At 42.6% G+C, this 13064-nt stretch overlaps 1 protein-coding gene across 3 annotated transcripts in view; it reads right to left on the minus strand.

The window, feature by feature from the left end:
• TBC1D15 (TBC1 domain family member 15) overlaps positions 1-13064 on the minus strand; it is a 91461-nt gene that overhangs the window by 38091 nt on the left and 40306 nt on the right. For all 3 annotated transcript variants that reach the window (XM_048835756.2, XM_048835760.2, XM_048835755.2), the window contains 4 exons: positions 11566-11694; positions 2538-2641; positions 2188-2282; positions 312-428 (listed from right to left, as the gene is read on the minus strand). In XM_048835756.2, the coding sequence (XP_048691713.1) occupies positions 312-428; positions 2188-2282; positions 2538-2641; positions 11566-11694 (445 nt within the window). The remainder of the gene's footprint in view (positions 1-311; positions 429-2187; positions 2283-2537; positions 2642-11565; positions 11695-13064) is intronic.

Here is a 13064-nt window from a genome sequence, read left to right on the forward strand (position 1 = left end):
CCAAATCAGCATAACCAAATAGTCTGAAAATTCAATTTCCTCTGTATGACTTAAAAAAATACCTGCATTTGATCATTAAAAGTTTATGTTCTGCAAACATGGACAGAAACTGTATACATATATACCCTTGATTCTCCAAATCTTTAGAAAACGTACACCCACATTTCTATTTAATTTAACTTTAACAACCTTCAGAAAGTATATAATTATACACTAAAAGATTTTTGAAATGCAGTAATACTCTGAAAAGTGATCCTTGATCACTAACCATTAACTCTTTATAAAAAAATATTCAGACAAGTCCCACTTACCTAAATCAAAGTCATACATACAATAGGTCATCAAAATGTCATGAAGCAAGATCAATCCTGGATTATCTTGGCCTTCATAGAACTTGTTGGTTCGGTCTGTTCTGTTTACATCTTTTTCTGAGAAATAACCCACAGATACAAAACACTTTCAAAACAATTTTTACTAAGCCTATATCTAACAAATGCACAATGCTCTTTAAGTTACTGATTTCTCAAAACACTATTGCAGAGCTTTGAAGTGTTTAAGAAACCAACTATATTCACTGAATGTCATTACAAAATATTTAAAGGGGATTTTAAGAGTAAGTATTTAAAAGAAAATTCTTCCTGTCTGGAAAAAGATATACTTACAAGCAGATTTTCCATTTTTTTTTTTAATTGTTACACACTTTTTACAGAACCCTCATGATTAAATATAAAATATTTTTACTGAATTCAAAGCAACAAAGAAGACTACTTTAGATGAGTTAATTGTAAAATGCCACTCAAATGCATATGATATGCAGCATAATTTAAAAACTATAATGGGAAAAAGCTAATATGCAAACAAGCATAAAGTGATTTTGTTACACTTGTAATTGGTTGGTTCATTATAGCAAGTATTATTAAATTTTAGTTTGTCTTGTTTCTCTAATCATTACTGAGCTGAAACTGCCTGCTTGCTCCTAGATATAGACTGTACATTTTTTGTTGTTTCAATGAACAGAGTTCACACTTCCTGAATTTGATTACAAACTGCACTTCTCTTGTATGGCTGGGGTAGAGCAGCAACTACAATTTCACCTAAAGTTGATTGAGCCAAGTGGCTACATCAGGAGTAGCAGAATTTATTGCAGTGATGCCTCCCTCATATTTATAAATTGGGCAATAGATAGGGATATGTTCGATGGTCTGTTACGGGGAACCACACACACACACCAAGGAGTCCTTGATTTTCCATTTGTGCATTAGATGTCCACATCTAGCATGGTTGGTTCAAATTCGGTTTAGAGGTGACCCAGATAACTATAGAAGGTCAAATCCAGGAACCTTCTGCGTGGGATCTGGCAAAAGGTGCTTATTTTTTTTTAAGTCTTGTTTAGCCCAATCTGCTTTCCAAGCCTCCTCCTGATCATAGCCTGATTGCATGAGGTTAAACAAATGTTCCCAGAAAGGCTTGCAGGACTTAAGACATTGTGAGGTGGGGGGGTGGGGTGGAGGGTGTCAAGGTCTTGGTGAACAGGAAGACATCTGTTTTCACAGGTTCACTGAGCTTCGCAGAACGTTGCACCAGTTCGGCGTATTGGCGGGGGAGCAACGTTAGACAGGACAGGTAGCCATGGTGTTGAAGTCAACTTAAGGGTTCTCATGATGCACCGCATCACTGTACTTAGCTGGGTATTCACAATTTGTGTGTGGCTGCATCTGCTCCATACTGGTGCACAACAGTCAGCTACTAAATATACAAGTGCTATTGCAGATGTTCACAACACTGATGCACCCCACGTCGTACCTGCTAGTTTCTGGATTATGCTGGCTCTCATTTTTATCTTAAAATGAGATAAAAATGACAAACTGTACTCAATATTGCTTTCATAATTTCAGAGCCACTGAAGACTGGATGGTACTCCTTTAAAGCAAGCCAGTGCCCTTCTTCACTGGGGAGGTCTCTAATTAATTGAGGACATACCCATCCACTCCAAGAAGCTTTTTAAGAAAGTTAAGTGAAAGCTGAGATTTTGGAGCTTGATTATGCAGCAAATTCTCTGGCCACAAGATACACTGACCAATGGCTCTAGTATTCTAAATCTCAAGAGCGTCACTTCTCTTTTTTTTTTAAATCTCGCCATTAATCTAATCCATATGTTGCACCCTAAACCTACAAAAGGAAAATTACCTATAAGACTCTTATAGTCTCTTAATCTTGAATTTCGTTTTTCTTGCTCATCACTGACTGATTTCCACTGAAGTTTCATCCTGAAATATTCATCTCTAAAGAAAAAGAAAGGTCATTTTTAAACTAAATGCAACTTGCTAAGCCATTTCACTTTTCACAATTTGAATGTCACAATCTCTCAAAAAATAAAAGAACAGCGCAAACAGGAGTAAGCCATGGATAACTGCATTCAATAACATTAAACAGTTAGACTTAGAAAGACTTCCACATAACTACAATAAGCATATGCTTGAAAAAATTCTGAAACTATTTAAACCTACTTCGTAGTACAAAAGTATGTCTGTACTCACGTTTTTCTTTTTTGCAAATTAGTTCTTTCCTCTCTGGTACTGTGCCAAGGAAAATAACCCAAAAGGAATTTCCATACTTCTTTTCTCAAAGCATGGCAGAGTCCCTAAGGGAAAATATGCATATGCAATAAATAAGAATCAAAGAATGTAAGATTCTAGCTCTAGCGATGAAACAATGCCACAGTAAGCAGACACGGCTGAAAGTAATAATTGAAAACAAAGGTTAAGATGACTTTTCAGATTAGCTGAAGGCAAAGAGTATCCTCCCATACAGCTTTACAGTACCTACCACCTCACCTTATTAGGTTTCACAGGCGACGTCTACATTACAAGCTAGGGGTGTGATTCCCCAGTTTGTGTACACATACTCGCATTCTCAACACAATAGCAAAAGTATAATAGCAGTGTGGCCAGGGTAGCACAGGCAGCAGCAGCAGAGAGACAGCTGGGCTGTGCTGAGTACATACCCACTGATTTCAGATGGGGTTGTACTCAGCACAGCTCAGATGCGCCTCCACTGTTGCCCTGGATTTGAGGGGTGTGTAAACCCCAGAATGTGATTAAGCGAATTGCAATCATGTTGTGTGCATTCAGCCACCCTGAATTAATTAAACAGGATGCCACATAGTTAAGGGTTAATTTGGACACTGGCTTTTAGAAACAAGGTCAAATCTAGCTGGCAGTTTCTGCCAATCAGAATGGGAGGAAGGGACAGACACGTAAACAACTGAGTCTGAAAACCTTGGTGGTTGGAAAACCTTGAATTTAGACACCTCTGATATTAAAAGTTTATTGAAAGTTAGAAAAGTGATGATACAGTAGGGGTCATTATGACCTATTTGTTTTATAGAAGTAAGTTATAAAATATTAGCTAATAGAGTGTGCTTTGGAGCAGTCCTCTGAAGCCATCTTGAGAGACTTTTTCCTGACACCCTTTCTCCCCGGTGGGCCACTGGCCACTGCAAACCTGCTATTAATTACTCAATACCATTCCAGATGTTAGGTTTAGAACATCCCACGTATTTACCTATTGCTTATGTTTGTGTGTGCTTAAATCTAATAAACTGCAGTTTTAGAGCATGCTTACTTGCATTTTTCCTTGATCAGACAGAAGTGCTGAGTTCCTGTTGATTTATTCCTTATACCGCCTGGAGTGAAATAGTTTAGTTGCCCCTGTTGGGGGTTCTGAAAACCCTGGATAAGACCACTACCCATGCTACTGTGGCCTCACTACTATTTATATTCGTATTAGCTTGACGAGTAGGGCCCTCCCAAATTTCATGGCCGTGAAAAATGCGTCATGGACCATGAAATCAGACTTTCCCTGTGAAATCTAGCTATTGTAGGGAAGGGGGATTGGCAGGGCTGTGGGTGCCTCACGGGGGACTCCCATGCACAGGGCTCCAGCTACTAGTCCCAGCAGGGTTCGGGAGAAACGAGACTTGCTCTGCACAGCTGCTCCTGCAGGGAGATCAGACCCACCTCCGGGTACCTCCCCTGGCTTCAGGAAGCTCCAAGGCTGTGATCTGAAGACAGCAACCACTGAGCTTCCTGAAGCTGGGGGAGGTTGCTGGAGATGGGTCTGATCTTCCCCATGCTGCTGGGGAGTGCCCCAGTTGGGGGTTCCTAGCTGTTAGTCCCGGCCAGGCTGGGGAAGGATAGGACTTCCTCTTCCCCTGCATGGCTGCTCTCAGGAGGGAGATCAGGCCCACCTCCGGAACCTTCCGTATCTGTAGGTGGCTGCTGCCTTCAGAGCCCAGCCCAGCTCTGAAGGCAGCACAGAAATGATGGTAGCAATCCAATGACCCCACTACAACAGCTTTGCGACCTGCCCACAAACCTCTTTTGGGTTAGGACCGCCACAGTTATAACATGATGAAATTTCAGAGGAAAACATCTGAAACCTTGAAATTGACTATTTTAAAAATATGATGGTGAAATTGACCAAAATGGACCAGGAATTTGGTAGGACCCTGCTGATGAGGATCTACACCAACAGGGGAAATCACACTCCTAAGCTCATAGTGCAGACAATCAGAGACTTGGACAGAGAGAATCTGATTAGCCTTTATCTAGAAACACATTTAAAGAACCAATGCAATTGGTTTGTCAAATGACTGGAATAAAATCAAATGATTACATAGATGCTAGTGAAAACTACCAAAGCATCAGGCACAACCTGGCAACAGTGAAAGAAAATATCACTAGAAGATTAAGTCACATTTCACCCTACACTTCTCTCCCTCCTCAGAAACATCATTCTTGAACCTTTGTATAAGCATTAAAAGATAAGAAATTCTAGACTTAAAACTCTGTACTGTAACTAACGAGTCCAAACTTTATTTTGCAACCCCCAAACCTGCTCTCCATTAGACCCAATTACCCAATACTCCAAGGTCTGGTACACCATTTGTAATATAAAATACACCTGGTGTCATAACTATAAATAAGAGCATATAACATGCAGATGATGCCACCACACAACTCATAATATGGGTGTGTACTTAAGAATGTTTATTTCTCAATAACCTTTCATAGTAAATCTGGCACTTCCTACCACATTTCTTTCCTATATCAAGGACTACTCCTGCCTGAATGTTACCTGCCTCAAATAGGACAAGCCCCTGCATCTCCTATGGGCAAGCATCTGCACTGTGCCTGGGAGGACAAAACAAATCTACTTCTTGAACACTGTTCAATAATGAAATATTAGCCACTATAGCAACAGTATTTCTTTACTCCTCACTATATTCCCCTCTTCTACTAGGTTAAAACAGGTACAATAGTGCCAAATATTTGCTGTATCACTTGGCTATGCCACCAAGTCAAGTGTAACCAAACCCAACAGATGGGAAGCAAGTTGGGACCTGGGTTCACTTCTCAGGCTGTCAGATGCTTAGGGCATTAAAACATGCTGGCCTTCTACGTTTAGGGTTTGCAGGGTAATGCTGAGAGGGCAAGCAACACGCACATGGGCTGCACTGTGACAACAGCCAGCCAATGAGCCTGCTCTGCAACAGGCTCCTGGACTGACTGCTTTGGGTACAGGGTAGTTAAAACACCCAGGCCAGGTGGAAGAGGTCCTCATTCTTGCTCCACCCTCCAAGGCATGTTTTCCATCTTCATGCATATGAGAAATAGTTAAAAATGGATGGAAGACTGTATGTGTGAAAGAAAGTGGTGGCCCAAAATAAAAATGGTGGATATAAGGTTATTACTCCATTTTAAGAGGTCATGCATTTCTAAGTCCCTGGCTCAAACAGGCAAGAACTCCCTAGCACACTGTAGAGATTCGAAAGTGAGCAAGAGAGCCCACTGGGCACCTGGAGCAGCATGAAAACAAAAAAAGCAAACATCACACACGACAACTGATTAGGAGATGTGTCCTTGCTATAACTGTTCTTCATAACTTTAGTTTGTATTTACTACTAGATTTGCACTACTGAAGCTGAATTCATATAATACAGGACTCCACAAAACAAGGCTAAAATTAACGAAAATCTTCAGGGTCAGCTTTAGCACAGCCCACAACAATTTCGCTACCAGAACAAACCACAGAGAGCAAGAAACAAGGGCAAGATAGGAGAGGAAGACTACGAATTCAGAAAAAAGGGGACTCACTTCCTAAAGAAAATAGCACTTTCATTAAAGCATTAACAGTTTCTTGGGAGGCACCTTCTTAGTCCTGGTTTACACTGCAGAGTTAGGTTGATGTAAATAGCTTTGCATCAACTTGTTTGCACTCACATTTATCTCCTGTCAATGTAAGCGCCTCATTACGGCAAGGCAGCAATACCACCTCCTCGAATGACGTTGAGCCATGGATGACATATTGTGGTCACCACAGCGCAAGCGCGGACACTGTGAGACCCGTATTGACGTTAATGATCCTCCAGCAGCTTCCCCAGTGACCGACAGTGACCGCTCTAGTCACATTTGTGAACTCCATTGCCCCTGGGTCATGGAAGCCACCCCCTTCAAAACTCTATGTATTTTTGAAATGCTTTTTTCCTAATTGCACTCCTTGGAGAGCACACCTAGCAGCTCTCCCTCGTTGTATGCGACTGCCCAACTGACCTGCTGGCTACATGCTCTACACTTGCTCCTGCCTGGAGTGGACAGGAGGTATTGGATCTCCTGGGCCTGTGGGGAAAAGAGGCTGTGCAGCCACAGCTGCAGACCAGTCATAGAAACATACACAATGATCGCACAGGGGATGCAGGTGAAGGGGTATGACAGGGATCAGCAGCTGTGCCACACGAAAGTGAAGCAACTGTGACAGGCGTACCAGAAGGCCAGGAAGGCCAACAGTTGATCTAGTGCTGAGCCATAGGCCTGCCACTTTTACAATGAGCTGTACACCATACTTGGTGGAGACCCCACCAAGCACCTCACATACCACTGTGGATACCTCCAAGGAGCCCAAGGCCTCAGCCGTGAACAGCAAGGAAGAAGCAGAGGAGGGAGATGTAGCAGGAGGGTCCAGCTGTGCTGCGAGCCAGGATCCTTTTGAGACTCTACCACAATCTAACCAGTCCTACCAGCCGGGCACGGGTGAGCTCAATGAAGGGAAAGGAATCTCAGGTGTGCGCATGCATTCTCCTTTACAGTGTTTAAATGTGAAAATGGCACTCAGCCCAATCCCAAGGTAGAACTACATAGTTATCTACTTTTCATTGTTTTTCTCATATGAGAAGAGATACAACAGAGGTAGAGCTCTCATCTGCTTTTTACTCCACTGTCAGGTTAGGTGGGGAAAGGGGAGCCATGTGGAGCAATTTGTTTATGCACATTGGGATGTCCCTAGAATCCTCTTGAGAGATCTTGATGAAACTTTCACGGAGGTAACTCTGCAATCCTCTTTTGAAGACTTCTAGGGATGGCAACCTTATTTCTTCCTTCACAATAGGACATTCCCATGCCACTCCATGATGACTTCTGCAGGACTCAGTTGCAGTAAACAGGTCAGCAGCATACAGACCCAAGCAGCTTTAGGACACCAGCAGCAGCTGTGTTCACTGTGCCTTTGTTGCCCCAAAGAATGAAGTTATCAGCTGAAATCATTACTCCCTATGGAAAATAGTGCCAGTACTCATTGCCACTACCCTGTGCTCATACCCATGGAAACGGGATAAAATTTTATTGTTTCATGCAACCGAACAGTTGCCTCATTTCCTACCCCACCATCCATCCCTCGCAGGTCAGACTCCCCATTTCAAAGAGGCACTTCAAAGCTGCGGCTCCAGAAAGACTCGGGCCTTCCACCCTCTGTGGCTCTTGTCCGGGTTCAGGAACCTGGGCTGGAGGCTGCCACTCCCTGCAGCTCCAGCCCCTCTTCCGCCTGGGCTTCCACCCCATGGCTCCTGCCAGGGATGGGGCACCCATTTTTCAAATTGTCCAGGGCCCCTGGGCCCATACATTAATCCACCACTGGCCCCGACTAGCAGCTAGGATCCCCTGGTTGGGGCGTTCCCAGCAACACTGGGGAAATCAGACCAGCCTCCACCTCCGGGAGCCTCCTCTAGCTGCAGAAAACTCCGCAGCTGCTGTCTTCAGAGCTTGGCTCTGAAGGCAGCACAGAAATGAGTATGGCAATCCTGCAACCCCCCTACAACAACTATGGGACCCCCCCCACCTCCTTTTGAATCAGGATCCCCCCAGTTACAACAGCATGAAATTTCAGATGTAAACATTTGAAATTGTGCAATTGACCAATTTTAAGACCCTGCGGCTGTAAAATTGACCAAAGTGAACCCTGGATTTGGTAGAGTCCTATTAATAACATGCCTAGCAATACTCAAGGCACATCACTTGTAACAGATCAGGACCACAGAACTCACAGGTTCAGTGAAAAAGTCGTGTAATAATTATAAATGTAAAATAGACAGCACAAAGTTCACTGGTTCATTTAAAGATGTGATTCATAAATGTACACCAAGTGCTATGCAATTCCTAGTAACCCTCAAAACTTCAGGGCCAAGTAGAGCATAGTCCAGCTGAACACACTACCGTGGCTGACTATTAAAGTGCTCTTTCAAGTTCTCCTATCAGCCACATAGCGTCAAGCTGAGTTCTTCTATTTATCTTTCGTCTTGCTGTTCAAAGTCAGTAGACAGCCTCTCCACCTTTGCCCTCCACTCCTGCTGCAGCAGCTTTTGCCCCTTTGCCTCACAGATATTAGGCAGGGCACAACAGGCAGATATAACCATTAGGATATTTTTCTCACTGAAATCTAAACTAGCGAGTAAACACCGCCGGCATCCCTTCAGTCTACTGAAAGCACATTCAACTGTCATTCTGCACCTGCTGAGCCAGTAGGTGAAACTTTCCTTGGAGCTGTCAAGGTGACCAGCACACAGCTTCATGAGCCAGAGAAGCAAGGGGTATGCTGGGTCTCCCAGGATCACTATTGGCATTTCAACATCACCAATGGCAATCTACTGGTTGGGAAAAAATATCCCCGCTCGCAGCTTCCTGAACAGTCCTGCATTCTTAGAGATGTGAGTATCATGCATCCCTGACCAGTCCACATTGATATCCATGAAGAATCCCCATTGATCCACCAACACTTGCATAACCATACAGAAGTAGCCCTTTCTGTTGGCTGGTACCGGAGAAACTCCCCAGACTCCATTTTATATTTCTAATCTCCATTTTCTAACCCTAGCTTTCCACTTGAATAAGCAGGAGTCACTTCACCACTGAGTGTTGTGGGTCACGTGACCACTGCAAGTAAAATGAGGTCTAACCACAAAGTGTTTCTAGGCTGAGTATACCCAGCGCAAAAAATGGGGAAAAGGTCATTGGCAGAAAGCCAAGAGTATGTAAGATGGTGACTTGGCAAAAAGTCAAGTAGGGCAAGGTCTTAACTGTGCAGTAAATAACAGCAGTGAGCATGTGCAGAATGTTAGCATACATCCAAGAATGAGGTAATGTTGAACAGTGAGCATGCTGTCAGAATAGAAAGGTTTAAAAAGGTGAGCAGTTAAAACAGTTGAGAGCAGAGCAGAGCAACTGCTGAGGGAGGTCAGCAGTGTAGCTGAAAGAAATGAAGAGCGGAGCTAAGAAGAGAGAGAACACATGCCACGCTGATAACTAATGGGAGTTGGCAACAGCAATCAAAGAGTGACATCAACGGATTTTAGAGCGTTTGCTAAATCTCATTATAGTATAGTGTGGGATTAGCGTGTGTGTGTGTGTGTGTTGATAAAGGTGCATAAAATGTTGTGTTCACTCCAATTTACCTATGTAAAATTGGAAGTTCAATTTAAGAACTGCTGTCAGCACCCTGTACAGACTGGTCATCTGTAACAGAGCACACCCACTTAACGTCATTCAAACTGTACTGCAGTTTGAGTTCTCTTTAATTTGCAACAAGTGATTTGTGTTTAATCCATGCTTTTAGATTACACTGTATTAGGGATTATTAGTTATAGTAATAAAAAGATACTTTGTGTTGGAAAGAACACTGCCTGTGTCAATCATTTTAATCAGAAGGCTATATCCGTAGCCTCAAAAGTGTTTCCTTGACTACCCTGGAGACCCATACCTAGGGAAGGACAGATTAAGGGAATGATAGGAAGATTATTCTAGGGGTGCCCGCAAACCTATTTTTCAGAGTAACAGGGCTGGGGCCAAAATAGGAACGTGCATGCCATCTATCGCTCCACTGCAGATCAGGAACCCAATAGCTGCAAATCTAGCCACAATATCCTGCACACGGCCTAGAGTCACAGTCCTGCATTGCAGGATACAATTAACAGCTCTAAACGCTTGCATGACAGTGGCTGCCATTATGGATTTTCCAACTCCGAAAAGATCTCCCACTGACCGGTAGCAATACAGCACTGCAAACTTCCCAGAGTGCAATCACCACTTGCTTCTCAACTGTCAGTGCAGCTCTCATTCTGGTGTCTGCGCTGAAGGGCTTGGGTGAGCGCTGTATACAGATCCAGGAATGTAGCGTTTCACATCTGAAAGTTCTGCAGCCACTGCTCATTGTCCCAAACCTGCACTACAATGTGTTCCCACTAGCTGGTGCCTGTTTCCCAGGCCCAAAAGCTCCATCATCTGCAGCTACTCCATTAATGCCACCAACAACCTTGAATTGTTTTTCACTATGTTCCACAGTCATCTGTCCTCAAAGAAATCAACATGTCCTCTGTTGTTGCAGAACTTCCTGCAGCTCTGAAAATACCAGAATATTGTTCATTCTGTGTTTGCAAGGTTAATGACAATAGCGCAGAGTTCTACGGGCTCCACGCTTCTGTCAGAGATGGTTGACAGCAAAAAGTGCCATGCGGGTTTGTGGGATTTTTAGAAAAGGCATAAATTGTGGGATGGGGACCACATTATGGGATGGGAAAAGTTGCATGATGGAATCTTGACCCTTTATTCACAGCTCCCCCCTACGCACAACTTGTGTGTGCTCTATAATGCACTGCAAAAATTCTGCAAGAGGCACTGCACCACAGGGTAGTGTGTGGCATACTGTAGTATCTACCCATGATGTACCACACTTTGCATCAACACAAGCACTCCTGGAGAGCGGTCAATGCAATGCAAGCAGCCAAATACGAACTCACAAGTGATGTATTAACCACAAAGGCTTTTACACTGGTATAACTTGCGTCAACCAAAGTCTGTCGCATAGACATGGCCGTAGTTAGAACACTTTCCCTCCCTAAGTAGTTTTGCATCTTCTATTGTATTGGCCAAGGTCCAGTCACCTATCTCCGCCTTTTTACTTCCAAATTCTCTTACCAGCTAATAAAAGTCCTCTGTGTCTTGGGACTGCATTTCTTTGTGTTGCTGCAGACTTGCCTTAACATTGTTTGAACACCTCAACAGACTTTGTTTAATCTGTCCAACAACACTGACAAGTTCAAAGCCTTCTGGAAATTGCAAGCATGATGAAATCAGCTCAGTAGCAGAGTTTGCAGGGAAGTGGAAAGAGAACTAAAATTTGACCGTACGGGGTTGGTTGACTCAGTTCCTAGCAACAGCTTCATTAATGAACATAAATTACCCCTTTGAATATCATTTGCTTTATGAAGTCAGCATCTAAGATTCTTCCTTCTGAATCCATGTTCTTAGTCCATTCTTCAGCAGACACTGGCTCTCTTCTGATAACGTCAGGTCGTTTACCTAGATCAATCTAAAATATTAAAAAACCCTATGTTACATGAATGCCATTACACTGATCCATTAATTTTCTTTTAAAAAAACCCAAATGATAGTATTAAATCCAGCTCTCTCCTCCATATTCACTTGGGGCTATGGCCACAGCAGATGCACTGTGTATAGGGAGTTAAAAGGGAAGGGGGAAATGGACAGATTTGAGGAGCATGCCACAATTCCAAAGGGGGTTCTTGCACATCATAGCATAGTAGGGATTTGGGGGTTAGACTAGCAGATCATTTGCTGTGTGTACACACTGGCCATTCTCCCCTCAACTCCGGAGAGAGGGTAGTTTTGAAAGTGCAGCAAAGCTCCATGGCCAGGAAATTACTTTCCCCTCAGTCCTCAACCCAAATATGTGAGCACTGAGTAGGGCTCAGGCTTCAGACATAGTTTCTATTTTAGCCCTGCTGCTCGAAATATTTTGCTCATGGCAGCAACAAAGCCTACTTCAGCTCAAGTGGGTTTTAACTGCTTAAAAGCCACACAAGTTTAGCATATCAAAGCACACAGGTCAACATTATCTCAAATAAATCATATACTTTCTGTAATATCCATGGTTAACTGAACAACTGCTGGGTAGTAAATCCAAGGAATCTACAGATTACAGTTCTACAGATCTACAGTTGAACTTGCTGACAATTTTCATTTTCAGCTATTGAGAAAACCTGAACAATTTGAGTTTTTAAAAAGTTTTATAAAAACTGCTTCTGATATATTTAATGCCACCTCAAAGCATTGGGCTGTTTAAATAATTTCACGGCCATGAATCACTTTATAAAATAATTATGTTTTATTTATATAACTGTAAAAAATTTATATCCACAGAGTTCACAATAAGTGATTCATGGTAGAATTACAAGTGCATGGAATTACTTGCTATCCCCCAGTCTTTACAATACAACTGATCATTCCATTTAGTATTTTGTTTTAATACAATTAGACCTGTGTAAGTATAAATGGATAGTCTAAACTGTTTAAATTAACCATACAGAAATAAGGTTAATTGCACATATATATTAAGAGAGATTGAAGGTATAAGTATATAATATAGATCTAAAACCAAACACAGGAAATAAGCCAAACATGAACTGAACCAGTTTCTATGGGGATGGTCTTGTAAGATGAGCAACCTGAGCTTCCACTGGCGTCAATGGGAGATAAATTGGATGCTAATAAGCAACAACGCTATTTTTCTCTGAATGCATGAAAGGAAGCATTTTGATATACATTCTCAAGCTATTAGTATTGATCTTATGCTATGTCATGGTTTATAGTAGTGCCCTGCAACAAGATGGGACGCAACTACAAGTGCATGGTCCGGATCGTGTGGAAAAACAACTGGAC

Source organism: Caretta caretta, chromosome 1 (genome assembly GCF_965140235.1).
Source record: "Caretta caretta isolate rCarCar2 chromosome 1, rCarCar1.hap1, whole genome shotgun sequence".
Classification (NCBI taxonomy): domain Eukaryota; kingdom Metazoa; phylum Chordata; order Testudines; family Cheloniidae; genus Caretta; species Caretta caretta.